At 42.7% G+C, this 16903-nt stretch overlaps 2 protein-coding genes across 8 annotated transcripts; one reads left to right on the top strand and one right to left on the bottom strand.

Moving 5' to 3' along the window:
- Window positions 1-7440: 7440 nt before the first annotated feature.
- Window positions 7441-8144, bottom strand: LOC4349079 (uncharacterized). The gene has a single exon (XM_015758435.3). It carries the CDS (start codon window positions 7981-7983, stop codon window positions 7495-7497), a length of 489 nt encoding a protein of 162 aa, XP_015613921.1. The 5' UTR covers window positions 7984-8144; the 3' UTR covers window positions 7441-7494.
- A 653-nt stretch (window positions 8145-8797) lies between these two features.
- Window positions 8798-16636, top strand: LOC4349080 (uncharacterized). Of its 7 annotated transcripts, none has more exons than XR_001540572.2 (20): window positions 8798-9125; window positions 9246-9377; window positions 9797-9964; window positions 10052-10135; window positions 10594-10644; window positions 10873-10929; window positions 11005-11087; window positions 11311-11434; window positions 11511-11570; window positions 11651-11893; window positions 12094-12177; window positions 12249-12396; window positions 12655-12782; window positions 12872-12919; window positions 13590-13720; window positions 14376-14485; window positions 15033-15136; window positions 15282-15480; window positions 15759-16057; window positions 16175-16636. XR_001540572.2 is itself a non-coding variant. In XM_015758611.2 (20 exons), the coding sequence occupies exons 1-20, from the start codon at window positions 8901-8903 to the stop codon at window positions 16348-16350; spliced, it is 2520 nt and encodes an 839-aa protein (XP_015614097.1). In that variant the 5' UTR covers window positions 8798-8900; the 3' UTR covers window positions 16351-16636. The 7 variants fall into 7 exon arrangements, 5 of the variants coding, with proteins under 5 accessions (XP_015614097.1, XP_015614098.1, XP_066160866.1 ...); XR_010737028.1 differs by having other exon boundaries at window positions 14403-14485; XM_015758611.2 differs by having other exon boundaries at window positions 15282-15352; window positions 16181-16636.
- The last annotated feature ends 267 nt before the right edge of the window (window positions 16637-16903 follow it).

A 16903-nucleotide genomic window follows, 5' to 3' on the forward strand; every position in this document is an offset into this window, starting at 1 on the left:
GACTTCTTAACAAATGTTTGACCGTTCGTCTTATTAAAAAAATTTTGTAAAATATGTTAAACTATATGTGTACATGAAAGTATATTTAACAATAAATCAAATGACATAAAAAGAATAAATAATTACTTAATATTTTGAATAAGACGAATGATCAAACATGTACTTAAAAAGTCAACGGTGTCAAATATTTTGAAACGGAGGGAATATATACCACTCAACAAAATATTAAATTGAAATCCAATTCACACATCGAGAAGAAACAAATTGAACATATGAACAGTAGTGTATTGTTCACACGCGAATTTGTCTCTTTTTTTTCTACGTATATAGATCGAATTTAAACATGTTTTTTGTGGACTCATAGATACTCCATCCATCCTAAAATATAGCAATCTTTTGGCGGATGGGATATATATATTTTAGTACTAGAATCTGGATAGAAAGCATGTATTTATAGTATTATGATACGTTACATTTAACCAAAAATTGTTATATTTTGGTATGGATATAGTACCAAATACTCTACACTACCAAAAAATTTCGGAATTTCTATTTACACTGAATTTAGAAAAAAGAATTACACGAGAAGAAATTCTCTTGTCGGATTAGAATCCTCTCCCGGAAGAGGATAAGGGCGGCGGAGGGGGGGCGGGGGGCGCTAGCTGCAAAGATCGCTGATCGATCGGTGGCGTTGCATGCAGCGCGCGCGCAAGAGCAAACGGGTGACGACGGGCTCGCATGGATATCGGTCAGGCCCATACGTGCGCGCTCCTGGATGAGCGTGTGTGGCGCGGCGCGTCGGCGATTCGCGTCCTCAGCTCCCTATCCCGTGCGGAGTAGCTCAGAGCAGGTACAGCAGGCTATAAGTCAGCTATAAATATATTTTAAAGAGGTAAAGAAAGAGAGAGAAAAGCAGCGGGCTACAGATTTGTAGCCAGCTGCAGTACGGACTTCAAGACGTAACGAGAGTGTATGACAGATGGGACCGAGTATTAATAGTATAGTAAGCAGCTATTATATGAATTGGCTATTACATTGGCTCTAAATGATTTCATTTAGAGTTAGTAGTTGGCTGTACTATTAAACTTGCTTCAGGTGAGCGGGCGACGCGCGTTGGGCCGCTTAGCCGAGCTCGATCGATCGCTCACAGGGGATATCTCGCCGTACGCCGCGCGACGCGCGGCGACGACGCTGGCCGGGGGGACCCTGGGGGGAGTGGAGTGGGGAGCGAGAGAGCTAGCGCGCGCGCGCGGCCGAACCGATCGATCTCACGTTCTTTTCACGGGATTCCTCTCGACGTCGCGTGCATGTGCGTGTGATGCGCGCGTCTGCCGGAAGCCCGAAACGGCAAACGCGCGGATCCCGGTTTCATTTCACCGGCTTTGATTTTTCATGGTCATTGAGGAGATATACGTGTACTTACTGACCCGGTTTCATACGGCCTTCATTCTTTTTTTTTTGCGAAGTTCCATTGATAGAGTAGAAAAAAAATTACAAGATTATAACCCTGGAGGATCGTAACCAGTAAAAAGAGAATAAACCACCACCCACACACCGACATCGTCAACACACAAGCCCAGAAAAAGGCTAGCACCGGACCAGCCGCCGCTAAGCATGACCGACCGCCACTGGACCAACAAAGGGACACAAACGAGATCGTCCTCTTGAGGATGCCAAAACGACGTCTTCAAGAAGAGAAGCGACAGAAAAACCGTCGTCGCCGTCCGTCGGGACTCTGTTGACAGAAAACACGAGGCCTGGGAGATCTGCTTAACTCCAGTGCAGGTCCAAAGCGTGCCAGTTGATTTGATCCTGTAATCAACAAGAAGTAGAAGCAAAGAAACCGCGGTTAAATCCATAAATGATAGTCGATCGGCTATGTGCCAAAAACATATCATTTATCTTTGAGCCGATGTCATATGTGTATCGATCGGCAATCATGAATAAGTAAGAAAGAACTAAATCTACTCGATCGGCTGCAGACATTAACAATATATACTCCTTATATCCATATATACTTAAATCAAGTGATTGGGATAGATCGGTCACCATGCCGAGACAGTATAAATCACTTAGATCGAAATATATATTAATAATAGGGCTATATATGTTCATAACATAGCCGATCAGATAGATCTAGCATGTATCGGCTAATACTCCGATACCACTCTACACTAAGATATTAAAGCAAGTAGAATATATCAAACAAAGGCCTAATATACTTAGATGCAATAAGATCTTAAAATAAAGGACAGATTTAACATGTCAATAAAACATATAGGGTAAGTATAGTTAAATCAGATAAGATCGGATAAAACTCCGATGCTACCCTAATCGGCAACCAGAAGTCAGGCTAGAGATTGATATTCTAAGCACGACTTAATAGGTCAAACTTAACTGTTGCAGCATTAAGTATAAAAAGAAGAACGATATCTAGACGATCAAGCCGCTGGAAGTTTCATAGTGGTAGATATCTTATATAATCTAAATTAACATCGATATTTAACCTAATTGGCTGCCCTCCACTGACAGATGTTAGCCGATTGTAGGTTAGATAGCGATATTGCCAGAGGCTATGTAAGATATATGATAACTCGACGAATTACATAAACAAGATTAGAGTGTCATAAAGATGAAAGCACTAATCCCGAGAATACAAGACGTCATAACAAGTTCTACCTCTCGTTGAAGATCGAAACCGATGCAGCTCAACTTGAAAGCAAGAACTCGTCGAAACAAAACTAAAGCAAAAGGGTGGCGATGCGCCGAAATTGTATTGAACGTGTGTGTTAAAACTTACATAGGGCTCGGGTCTATTTATACCCGAGAATTACAAAATATGTCCATAACGAACACGACTACTATCTCTAACAAACTCTAAGATATCATAAGTCTTTGCGGCAGACTTTTGCCCAAACGTATCTTTAAGGAAATTACATAAAACATCCTAATTAATAGATACAATTGCCATCTCAGGACTCTATCCATGTGCGGCAACCACTTTGAAGCACCTCAATCCAACCCGATATCATACATCCAGTTGCATCGTCGGAATCGGCTGTATCGGCTTTCCTAGTCCGACTCAGACCTAGCCGATCCTATTCGTAGCCAATCTGGACTCCAGCCGATTCCTCCTCTGTTTCCGAACTCGATCTCCGCCTCCGACTTTGCTTCGATCTATTCTTCTTTCCCAATGCCGATATTACCAAATTTGGTTGTTAACAGACTCAAAAGAGCCAAGACCGGGCTTTCGCCGGCAACCACCCTTGAGGAGTGAGATAGCACGACAATGAACCATCATTGTCGGTCCGGCCGAGGTCGGACTAGGTTTTCACCCGCCGCTCACCACCTATGAATCCACGGCTGACGCACCGATGCTCCACCACCACACAAGCTCTACCGACACGTGGGACCCCTGCACCGGCGTCCCCCGCCAGCCAGCCTTCATGCGCCGAAGACCGCGCCACACCCACCGGCAGCTCCTCCTTACACCTAGGTCGCCTCCTCCACCGCCGGCAACTCCTCTTCACATCTAGGTCGCCTCGTCCACCGCCGGCTGCGCCTCTCGCGCCAAGTTGGCCTCCTTCACCGGACGCGCCTCTCGCGCCAATCCGGCTTCCCTCCATCGGCCACGCCTCTCGCGCCAAGCTGGCCTCCATCTCCGCCGCCCGCGCCTCTCGCGTCGAGCCGGCCTCCGCAAACCGCTGCACCGTCGCCCGCCGCCACCAAACAGATTCCTTCCCCGCCTCCACTGCCGCATCCGCCAAATGTCACCGCCACCGCCAACGCAGCCGCTGCTAGTAACCGCCCCGACGCCGTCGCCATGCCCTCCGCCGCGGTCGCCAGCCAACGCCGCCGCCGCCACGACCGCCACCAGCCGCCCAGCAAGGACGTGGAGCTCTCCCGCGCCAGATCCGCCCACGGGGAGGCCGGATCTGCCTCCGGCGCGCCTGGATCCGGCCCGCCGTCACCAGCCTCGCCGCCACCTCCATCCCCACCGCCATCTTCATCCCTGCCGCCGACGGCCCCCAACAACAGACGCAGCTCGCCATCCCCAACGCCGTCATCACCCCTGCCGCCACCCCGCCAAATTCGGCATGAACGCGCGCGGATCTGGCAGGCACCGCCGCCACCGCCTCAGTCGCTCGAGTCCCACCGGTGCCCCACTACGCTCGTCGAGAGAAGAAAAGGAGGCCCCGCCGCCGCTGTCCTTGCCGGCGGCTGCTCGGGCGGCGCTGCGGCGGCGAGGCGGAAGGGAGGAGGAAGCGGCCTATCGGCGCATGGGTGTCGCCGCCTGTGTCGCCTGGGGCGAGCGACGCGGGCGGAAAGAATGTCGGACGGCCTTCATTCTAAAATACAACAAATTCTAAAAACATATTTCCTCTATTCTAAAATATAGCTGATGAAGTCATCACAGGAGTCTCTTACTAATACGGATACTCGTAGCAAATTTAATACTTGAATCCAGATGGACGATTCCATCATAAGAAACTCAACCAACTGATTCACTAAAAGTTGTTATATCCTGAGACAAATGTAGTAGATATTTTAATAGTCTTTACGGTAAATAATTCTACCTTGAGTTATTCTTATGAATCCCATTTTCTTCGCAAACTTTTTCACAGGAGTGATGGGTGCTGGTGTTCGTTATGATGGCAAAACTGACGGCTACAGGCGCGATCACACGGGCTACAGAGCGAATGGAAAATGAAACAAAAAACGGCTAGATTTTCAGACAAATTCAGGGTCGTGGACTCGTGGGGGACCGAATCAATGGCGTTATACGTTTCCTTCTCGAGTCGCGGTCGCCCGCTGTTGGGATCGATCCGTGCCAAGATACCCTTTCCCTGGCAGCTCGCTCCGTTTCTTGTTCTGGTCCAATCCTTGTTCGTCGGCTACGGTTTCGTCCGTTGCACGAAGCACGAAACACGAAAAAGCATAACAGCATGAGCATCACGTTAAGCTAGTGCACATGGGTTACGTTAGCTAGTGCACAGGGTTTACAAAACCAAACAAAAATAGGATTTTATTTTATTTTCCCGAGCCAGTTTGAGAACACAAACCCACTTAATTCCCCTGTCAAGTTAAAAGAATTTCAAACTAGGTTTTAAACTTCAGATAAAATTTGATCAGATTTTACCGGTAGTCAACAAATTAACAATTATCTTGAAAAACAAAGGAAAAAACATCGAATCCCACCTTTTAGCTAGGTATGCAAGTGGACAGTCCCACTAAACTCGTTTGCTAATTTATTTTCTAGACAATATATATTACAAATTATGAAAGAAAGAATGAATAATAAGTGGAATAAGCGGGAAAAAAATTGCGCTTTGCATGTACCTAGCTACTCTAGTCCTAGCTTTTCTCCCGGTCGACATGGAGCAGTGTACTCGCAGAAGAAGCTACGAACAGTAAGCTGAAAGAAGATTTTGGCTGTTCAGTATTCAGACGCTATTGACACTGCAGCGACGTGATCGGCCATGCATTACTCTCTACCACTAGGCCCCCCAATAATAGCCTTTGTGCCATTGCAACTTGCAAGTTGTTGCCAAGCAGCTGTTGCAGGAAATGCAAATCATCATGCGTATATATATCAATTTCTGACTCATAAATAGTGATCCAGTTTGTCATGGGGCATGGGATGGAGATGGCTGGGACCAGATAAGATTGAATGAATGAATGGATGAATGAATTTTAGTTCGTTTATTGCTGCAACTTGGGTGACTGATTTGCCACTGGAACTTGCCAGGACAGTGTGTGTATAACTGTGTATCTTCAGGTGCAGAGACCCAATGGTACGAATTCCAGTTATCTGGGACAGATCATGAACAGATCGATGAACGCTGGATGTACATCTCTCTTTCTCACTTTATGTCATTGTCGTCGCATTTTTTTCTGAGGGGGCAGTGATCGATCAGCTCATGTTGGATTATAGAGATGGGACCAAAATATCGTTGAGCAACTTGCATCCTAGTGTTCATTAGCTGTGTGGTAGTCTGGATGACTGAAATCCTTATCGCTGAGCTCGTTCATGGTGCTGGATGAGATGAAGAAGCTGCCTTGGAGGAAGGTTGCACATTGTTCAGTAGGGAAAAGAAAGGTTCAAGCAATTTTTTTTAAGATAATGGATAGAAATATCCAGCCTCTATATTCATAGCCAAATGTTATATGAATGCTTAGACTTCAGGTCTCACAACTGAGAAACAGCAATCTTTTTAAAAGAAGAAAAAAAAACTAAGATTCATCTTGCTTCAACGGTTCAACCATACTATATTCGAGCTTGGTTCAGATTTCAGAAAGGTTCAAGCAAATGCAGCAGGCAAATTGAAGTTGCAGGACAGAGGAAAGCAAAGTAGGGAGGTCAAAAATTGACCTGGGTACTGAAGAAATTACTATTGAGGAGATTGCCGGTCGAGAGGCATCAATATCGTATACAACTTTCGCCAAAAAGAATACTGTATGCAATAATCGGTCTCTCATTGTAGGGTAGTATAAGCTTCTTTTGCCACCAAAAGTATTGTTCAGAAAAAAAAAGACGTTTTGCGGGTTTAATTTTTTCTGAACCGAAATCCAGACTAAAACGGAAAGTATACTCAAACAAATTTGTAGAAAACGAACAAATCTATGCACTACACATATCAAATCAAATTTGTACGATTGCAGCTGGTCCTGCACAGTGTTTCCCGAAGATATTTCCGTTTGCTTTCTGCACAGTTGGAACATGCATACTCCCTCCCTCCAAAAAAAAAAAGAAAAACTCTTATTTTTTTGTCCAACGTTTGACCGTATGTCTTATTTGAAAAAATTAAAAAGACAAGTCACGTATAAAGTATTAATCATGTTTTATCATCTAATAACAATGAAAATACTAATTATAAAAAAATTTCATATAAGATCAAACGTTGGACACTGAAACCTAGGGTTTGTCTTTTTTTTTTTTTGACGGAGGGAGTAGCTAACAGTAAAGCACTATGCAGGACTAGTAAAACTGAATGGCACTGGCCCTTCAAAACGAATCTCTTATTCCAAAGATTCTGCTTACCTTTGTCAAATTATACATGTAGGCTACGTACTCGTAGCCAAAACCACCAGCATATTTAGCACAACTGCACAAGGCTTGATATAACACATAAAAGAGAGAACTATGCAGGACCAGTTATCTAGCTCAAATTATACCATCTAATTATTTTTATATTATATAATTTTTCATAACAATTTATACATGACACATCGCAGACGAGAGGACGCCATCGACTCAGTATTTTTCTTTTCATAACTAATTATCGTTTATCATGCAGTATGTTGCCAGTGTGATAACAGAGAAAACTAACGACGTGGTCATATAAATTTCTGAAAATTACTGATACTTTTTGGTTTGCCTGAAGTTTTGTAATTTGGCCCTTCTCTCTAATTTTTATTGCTCCGATGGCCGTTTCTTGGCACAACGCTGCTGCATGGCGATGGCGCGAGTTGGATGATCGTCTCTACTGTTCGCTACGGCTCGTCCCAGGGACGCCGCCCCAAGCCGCCGGCACCGGCGACGCCATGTTCGCGGCGGCAGTTGGGCTTCCACTCCGGCCACGGGAAGCCCCGCCGCACGGGGACGCGCGGCCCGCAGCGAGCCTCGTGCTCGAGCTCCCGCTTCGCGCCCGGGCTGACCGCGGAGTCGTAGCGTGGCCTGAACCTGTGCGCCGTCGCCGCCGCCGGCGCAGCGACGACGACGACTGCATCGTCAGCAACGGCAGCGATGGCGTCGTCGTATCCCGTTCCCCCTCCGGCGGGTGCCGCCGCCGCCGTCGGTGCATCGGCGGGCCACCAACATCTGTCGTCGCCGGAGAGGGCGGGGATAATGTCGTCTGCTGTCGTTGGCTCGGCTGACGCCACGGCCGCCGGCGACGGCGAGAGCAGTAGCACCGCCGCCATGGCGCACAGGGAAAGGAGGCGGCGGAGGAGGAGTGTTGCCGGAGCACGTCGAGCTTGCATTGCTGCCGTCTGCTTCTTTTCTCTCGGTGAAGTAAGGATTATCGAGGCGATGCAGAAGATTACTTATACTCCTAGCATTTTGCTGTAACTCACGCCACATTTCTGCAGAGAATTAATAGCAATTGCAGTTTGTCATGACCTTTTTAATGAAAGTTATAAACGTAGTAGTAGTATTTATTGGTATGGAACCGTGGCTTTAAAACGTTTTTATGAACTGAAACATGAGATTTCGGCAAATGAACTGAAAGAAGAAGCAGAGCATAGTAAATGATTCAATGACTGAACTGAAAACAACAGTCATTCATATACTAACACAACCACAAAGTTCTGAACTACTCCCTCTGTCTCAAAAAAAGACAACCCCTTATAGGACAACGAATCCGTCCAGATTTGACCCCTCCTAGGTTGTCTTTTTCTTGGGACAGAGAGAGTCTAAACCATTCTGAAATTGGAATTCTGATTTTTTTTTCTGGTTGATAATTCTACCGTATCTGAATGATAGAGCTTATTAAAGTTTATTTTGTTCGTAACATGCAGAAAAAAATACTGTATTTTATTTCAGAACATTTTTCATTCAAGAACACCTGGTTTATTCATGTTGCAATGAGCAGGCTAAATTCCACGAAGCCCAAACTACCGAATCGAAACAAACCAATCGGGCCCATATATACTTTTAACCGCTTCCCAATCGGCCCACACCAAACACGGGCCTCCACCGGCATTCCGGCCCATACGCCAACCATCTACCCGCTTCTACGCCAAGCCCAGGTCGAAAGCGTAAACGCCTCAGCTCGAAGGCGGAAAAACCAACCGCCGAGTTCGTCCTATCCAAACGCAACGGCGCCATTTCCTATCCTCCCGCTTCCTCCCTCCCCCCCACCCGCCGCTCGCCGCCGGCCGCCGCCGCGCCTCCCCCAATGCTTCGCCTCTCCGCCACCACGCTCTCCCCCCTCGCCTCGCATCCTCCCCTCTCCGGCCTCCACCTCTGCCCGCGCTGCCGCCGCCTCGTCCTCCGCCTCCGCGCCCTCCCGGCCCCGGACGCGTCGCCCTCCGCGCGCAGCCTCCGCCTCCTCGAGTGGGGGAAGGTCTGCGACGCCGTCGCTTCCTTCGCCGGAACCGCCCACGGCCGGGAAACCACCAAGGTACGTGAATCCCCGATTCCGGAACGCTTCCCGCGACCTGATCACTCACTCACTGGCTCACGGGCTCACGGCGGGGTTCGCCTCTGACAAGGGAATTTTTGGCTTGGTTGTTGGGTGCAGACGCAGCTGTGGGAGGTGGAGGACGTGAGCTATGAGCAGAGCCGGAGGTTGCTGGAGGAGACCGGGGCGGCGGTGCGGCTGATTGACAGCGCCGGTGGAGGGATTGATTTCTCGGGGTTGGATACTGTAATGGTGAGGACTCAATCAATCAATTCACGGAAATGTTTGCCGTTTCTCTATAGTTGTTCTTACGGATTTTTTATTTGCTGGTTTTGCAATTCCATGTTGCTAATTAAATCATGGTTGAGTAGCAGTAGCATTGGTATTGGAATAATGCACCATTTCTGTGTGATTGATACTAACTTAGTACTAAGTAAGGTCTACAGTATAGTATATGTTCATTGTACACTCGTATGTCTGAGTAGCTATTGATATGGTTGCTCTGATATGCCCACTTGAAGTAAATTTCTCCACTGAACAATGCGTGCAGAACAGCCTAATCTGCATATTGATCTTCATGCTCAGTTTATAGCTTTGTTCCTTTTATCTCATTTTGCTTGACATACTTACATGCCAACTCTGTAGAGCTGTAATTTTCTGTTTAACTGAAGGTAGAGTCAGCAATACATGGTGTCTCCGGAGGTGCTGTGATAAAAGGTCAGGAAGCAATGGCCATTGTTAGCCTGATGCTCTTTGTTGAATCCTTGCAAGTAACTATCAAAGCTGCTATGAAGCAAGACGAGGACTCACATGAACGATTAATCAGTCTTACAGAAACGGTTTTTCTCTATCTTCCTTTCTTATTGTCATCTATCGTAAACTATTCATGCCAGTGCAGTGTTCTGAATTCTTCTTCTCACCTGCAGATACTAGATGCTGACATTAATAAGTCATTGGTGAAATCAATACAAGATGTAATAGATGACGATGGCTCCATAAAAGACACTGCAGTTTGGTCCTTGCACCTTGATTCTACTTTTTTGTTGCTTCTTGTTTATGTGATACTAATTTAATGAGCAATTCAGTTTGCAGTATCATGAATATTTACTTCTTTATTATGACCAATAAATATTTATCACCGAGCACTAGGCAAATTCAGCCATGCAGATTTGAAATTGTTTGCAACCAAGCAATATGCTATCCTAACATTAAGATAAAGAGAATCTGAACATGTTCTCTCTTCTTCCTTCATAGCATTGAATGGCACTAAAACTGATGGATGTCAAGACACTGCATTTCATTCTAATATTTGTAACAACACTTGACACTTGTGTATTAAATATATTACATTTCCATGTAATAATACCCCACTTATTTTGTCTTTTACCTATAAACTTTATTAAAGCTGTAGTGAATGATATTTCATTTGCAATGCGCTTTTGTAACTAAAGGAATTGTTCCTTTTCAGAGCCCTGAGCTAAGACGATATCGAGAGCAAGTCCAGGTCCTAGAGAGCAGGGTATGTGGTTACATGGTTGTAGAAGATGTTACATGATCTCTAGACTCTAGCAACTGTATAAAATAAATTTAGGGGAAATGCTCCTTGTTTTACTCTGTCGAGTAATTTAGAACTACCATCCTCTAATTTACAAACATACTTTTTTTTTCATTCTTAAGGAAATCGCTAATGGAAATATTGCTATTGATAGTTGACTGTCTAAACGTTTAAATGTTGTTACCTTTTCAGTTGTATCAGCTTATGGACAAGTTGGTGCGAAATGCTGATAACGAAGCTTCTGTGTCGGTATTGTTTCATGTAACCCACTTATTGCCAAGGAAGATTCATTGCAATAAAGCACAAACTATTGCTTTTCTGTAGGAAGTATGCATTGTAAATGGAAGATGCTGCATAAAAGTAACAGGGGATAAGTCTTCACCTTTTGATGGATTACTACTCTCCAGGTGTCTTGTATGCCCCTTAAGAGAGACACATTTCCTCTTTAACTCCTATATGTATCTATTGCCTCTATTAGGATACATTATTAGGGCTACTATATTATAAAAAATATGAATTTATATACTCATGCTTTATGGGAATTAGCCACTAATTTATTCTTTAAAATGGTTTGGATCTTTAAATATGCTGGGAGTTTAATTATATCATTATTTTTCATTTGCATTTCAGTGGCACAGATGCTGGAAGTATGGTAGAACCAATTGTTGCAGTTCCACTGAATGATGAGCTACAGCAAGCAAGAGCTCTAGTGGCTAAAGCTGAACTGGATGCTTTATCGAAAATGACTGATAAGGTTTCAGCAGTTGTTTAATTTGGTTTTGTTACTTGAAGTACCATTTCTTAAACACACTTCATATTGTTATCTTCAGATTCTTCTTGAGCTTGATAATATTCGGATTTTACTGCAAGCAACAGTTGAACTTGATAAGGTGCTTCTTTATTCAATATTCATATTGCAAATAGTTATTGCTCAATATTTTTTTGATTGAATATGTTATCTTACTTGCAGGTTGCAGCTCGTGCAAAATATAGTATAGCATATGATGGTACATATCCTGATCTCTATTTACCCAACTTCGTAAATGGAACAGTCAGTACTGCTACAGGCGGGTCTATCAGTACAATTTCCTCAGCTCACCTCTCTAAGAAGGCATGGAAACTGTGCATGCCAAATGCATACCATCCATTATTGCTCCAACAACACCAGGAAAATCTGCATCGTGCAAAAAAGGATGTAGCAAGTGCCACAGCAGTGAGTTTCTAGATCCATTTTATTCTACTGCATTTTTCCAAAGAAAAAAAAAGGAGAAGATGATGCATTCTGAACTGGGATACATTTTTGCTTTGCTTCTGGATATAACCTTAGTTCTAGAACGTAACATGTTCTGCTGTAATTTGTTACTTCTCAATATTTAGCTATAGACTAATTCTCATTTTGCCAACATGTTTTAGGAAATCCGGAGGAGGAGGATATATGGACAAGACAATGTAGAAGAAGATCAACTGGCATCTGACCTCGATTTAATGAAAATTAGGGTTAGTTCTCACTTGGGGGTATATACTGATTAATGATAGTATCACTGGATAATATATGTTCCAGTTTTCAGGTCTCCCAGATGGAGAAAGACCGTCCAGTACCAGTAGATTTTTTCATTGCTGAAGGAACTACTGTATTGGTCATAACTGGTCCAAACACAGGGGGCAAAACAATCAGCTTGAAGACAGTTGGTCTGGCATCTTTAATGGCTAAAATAGGTAATGAAGTTATTAACAGCAGCTTGTTTCACTGCTACTGTTGTGATCATTTCCTACTATCTGTGTTTCTTACTCTTATAAGCTTTCTGTATCTGCAATTTATGGTATGATTGAATAGCACATTTTCATATGAACTTTTGGCATAACACTGAAGGTATATTTTATACTTTTTATATGCAGTCTTGAATGTTCTTGGTGAGTACACAATCAGAGTATCTTGCATAACTTTGTCTGTTAACTTTGCCTGTTCTGCTGCAGGTTTATACATTCTAGCTTCTGAACCAGTAAAAATTCCGTGGTTCAATGCTGTTTATGCTGACATTGGAGATGAGCAGTCTTTGACACAATCACTCTCCACATTTTCTGGGCATCTAAAGCAGATCGGAGTGTGTTTTAGCATTTATCTCAATCAATTCTTCGTTTCTGTTACTGCCTAAATCGTTAGTTAGTGGTATGACATCTGACTTTTTATCAGGCCATTCGCGCATGGTCAACTTCACAATCCTTGGTTCTTTTGGATGAGGTAAGTACATTATTCCCTGTCTTGAACTCTTGATACTACTATTATGGTCTTTAGCAAGCTTTGGGCATAATTCTTGTTTCCTCTTTCGATTGTCAACTTCCCTCTTTTATTTTTTTTCTCCCATATAATAATCGGTGCCAAAGGCTGCAGACTGCAATTATTGTCTCAGTTATGGTTGTATCTTCAGAGAACAGGCTGATCCATATTCATCTTTTTTGTTGTTTTTTAGTTGTTTTCATGTCTTGTAATCTCTTTATCTTCAGCAGTGTTCTTCTTTTTTCCAAGTTAGTTTTCTGGTCTATCACAGTCTATGTGCAACTTCATCAGTGCCTAAGAGCTAGTATTAATGCTATCCTTTCTGTGCTTTCAGACTTTCTTCATCAGTCTTCGGTTTTCAGACTTTCTGTGCTTCTTTTCTTCTCAATTTCATTTCAAGGAATTTCTTATATATTCGCCAAAAAAACGATGCTCATTTGTGCAATGTTTTTAGATCACACTTGATATTTTCCCAATTCCAAGTTTTGACAAATTCCCAAACAATACATCAGAGAATGCTATACTGTGTGACCAATTCATGACCAAAATGCTCTTGCGATGTCGCGATCTATAAGGGCTTTCTACTGAACTTTTACCCATTCCTCAAAATAAGTTGGTCTGTTTTCTTGTTTAGGTTGGAGCTGGTACAAATCCACTTGAAGGAGCTGCTTTGGGGATGTCTCTTTTGGAATCTTTTGCTGAAGCTGGTTCCTTTCTGACTCTAGCAACAACTCATCATGGAGAACTTAAAACGTTAAAATATAGGTTTGTAATATTTCAACTTGACAGTTTTCACATTATGTTCTTGAGTAATGAGCGTAACTGAGCCTTTTCCTTTACTAGTCACATGCCCGTGCATTGCAATAGGATCTGAGCAACGTAGTTCAATTTTTTTTTCTCTTTATTTTTTCAGTTTTGAGTGTTTTTTTTCTGGGATGTCGGATGGGTGGTTATTGAGCCGTTCTTTTAGGACGTAGGATGGGGTAGGAACGGGAGGACGACGACTGTGCTTTTAAGATTGTAGAGATACTAGTTCAGTTTACGTGGCTTCTTTTATAGACTAATTTTATGGGTTTTTGGAAAATAAATCCTCTAATTATTATCATACAAATAAACATCTAAATGAAAGTACTTGACCCACTGAAACGTGTAATATTTGTGTTACCATTGATGATATGATGCTGTCAGCAATGTTGGAACTCAGAAGAAATCAGGTTTATTCTAATGCAAACTGTATATGAATTAGGAATTTGTTGCACAGAAGTGCAGTTATGTGCTGTGAACAATTACATATAGAGTCATTTTTTCTCTTCTCTACTCTATGCAGTGGTACTTTTTCTGTGACTTGATGGTGATAAGGCACCTTCCAAACTAGCTTTTATCCAACAATCTGCATAGTTGTTAATTTTTTTCAAAACAGGGCTCATTATATTGTGCATACTTTCAGCAATGATTTGTTTGAGAACGCGTGCATGGAATTTGATGAAGATAATCTAAAGCCCACATTTCGGATTCTCTGGGGAATACCAGGTTGCTATCTGTTCTCCCTCTTTAGGAATGTTGATGTTTGCTTGAGCAGTTAATATATGCTAGAAGGTTCTTATACTTGTCTTTATGTGGATTTTGTCTTATAAAATCCAGTCTTTCAAAGAAGGTCGCAACCCCTTTCACTTGGTTTATCTGTCTGATTGCATTTTTTTATTCTATACATTGTTCAGCATGACTAAACACTGTCCATCCTGTTTGTCTTCCATGCTCCTATGGTATGGAATGTTGTAAATCTTTCTGCGCTAAGGATTAATGCTATGCTGAAGATGTCATGTTATTTTTCCAATCAGTACCTACATCTTTTGATTTCTAGTGAACTGCACAACAGGCAATATATTATGGTTGTAATGTTTGCTATAAACCATCTGCTCTGAGACGAGTCAAACTAGTTGAATGACTTTATATAGTTATGGTAAACAAGTGCCTGAACTGTTGTCTGTGCTATAAAGCTTGCTCATGTTTCATTCTTGAAATTCTTATGCTCTCATATTTTGTTACAGATGTAATTTGTAGTGTATTACACATGTAGGACGTTCAAATGCAATCAATATTGCTGAAAGACTTGGTTTGCCCTCGGACATAATAGAAAGCTCACGACAGTTACTTGGAACAGCTGGTGCAGAGATAAACGCGGTAAGTTTGGCAGGACCACCCGTATGGGTTGATATTGTCCTTACTACCATAAGTTCATCTAAGTTTTCTTTGCAGTTGGTTCTGTTTTCCATTAATGGGAAATGGAACAAGGTTTTTCTCTCGTTCTAATTTTTTTTCTTTGCAGTTGATAATGGACATGGAAAATTTCAAACAACAATATCAACATCATCTTCAAGAGGCACAATATTATGTTATGTGAGAAATTCTCTACCTAGACTTGTGTACTTTACATTGAGAATGCTGCAATTCTCTTTCCCAGCCAACACATTCTTGTTTGGATATAATGTGACATATACAACCTTTTGAGTTTTCAATAGAAAAAGGTAAATAACTGATTTTAAGTTATGTTGTTCAATCATGGTTTGCATCTATATGTCGATCTGCCTTTCCGAGTGAACTTTTAGTTCCACCACATAGGATCTTAGATTCTTTCTGATGTATTAGATTGTATGTGTGTTCATGTGACTATTAGATTCTCTCTGATGTATTAGATTGTACATGTGTTCATGTGACTATCATGTGTAACTGAATTAGCATCTGTCCTGCTTATTAGGTCGAACTTTTCATATTAATTATGCATGTGTTCATTGACGTGTATCAGGCAGTCCAAGGAGCTTCACAATAACTTGGAAGTGGCACAGAAGAACATTATAGACCACACTTCTGCTCAAAGAAAAAGAAAGGCGAGAGTAATTTCAGAGTATGCTGTTATGGCTCGTTCCATTATACGTAAGAAGTTTCAGCAGTTCCGCGAATCTGCAATAGCCAAAAGAGTGCTTGAAGAAGAGAAAGCTGTGCAGAACGACAAACCTGAGAGATTGAAGGACCCTGAACCAACGAGTACTCCTGCTGTCAAAAAGGCACAGAACACAAACATCAGCATGGCCACAACGACCGAAGGTAAGATAACTTATGCGAATATGCATAGCATATAATTTAACGCCCATGCAATTTCAAGACAAGTTAATTTGTGAGTATTTTTCTTCTGTTCTGTTCTTCTCTTTTTTTTTGGCTTAGGTGAAGATAATGGGATTCCGGAAGTTGGAGATTTAGTTTATGTTCCTAAGCTCAAAAACGAAGCTACTGTTGTCAAAATAGACTCATCGAAGAACGAAGTGCAAGTCCAAGCTGGTATAATGAAGCTCAAACTAAAATTCAAAGATGTCAAGATTCAGAAGAGGATCTCCAGATAAAACGGCTGCGCTACCACCTGCATTGGCAGAGATAAGTATGTAAACCTTGTTTTTATACAGTTACATTGCTTTTCTCTGCCGCATCTCCATTCTCACTGTATACATCTAGTCATTTATACACAGCCATGCAATTGTAGTAGATCTTCAGTTTTCATGCAGCATGTTTCCATCATGTTATAGAAGTTAGAACCCGTAGAATTCATCTGGAATTGAACTTGAAATTGTTTGAACGATCGTTCGAAGCAAATTCGCTAACAAATAAAGAATGTCCGGGAATTTTGCACTATCTTTTATTTTTCATCAACTTCTGAAGCAAACCGGGGTCCGGATAAGCCACGGTAGGCTGCTGTGATTCTGTGGTTACGCATGTGCTCTCTTCCTCAATGGGTAACATGGTAAGTGGTGGGTGCCCGCTATTGTCGGCACACCCCGGTTTTATAAGCATTTCACATGCACGAGCATCTTCAAATCCCTTCAGATTTCAGCTAAGCACCGCAGGGCTGCCACTGTACGTGCTCCAAGATCACTGGACTAATTTACTTCACCCGTTTAC

The sequence above is a fragment of the Oryza sativa genome, chromosome 10 (assembly GCF_034140825.1).
Source record: "Oryza sativa Japonica Group chromosome 10, ASM3414082v1".
Lineage (NCBI taxonomy): Eukaryota > Viridiplantae > Streptophyta > Magnoliopsida > Poales > Poaceae > Oryza > Oryza sativa.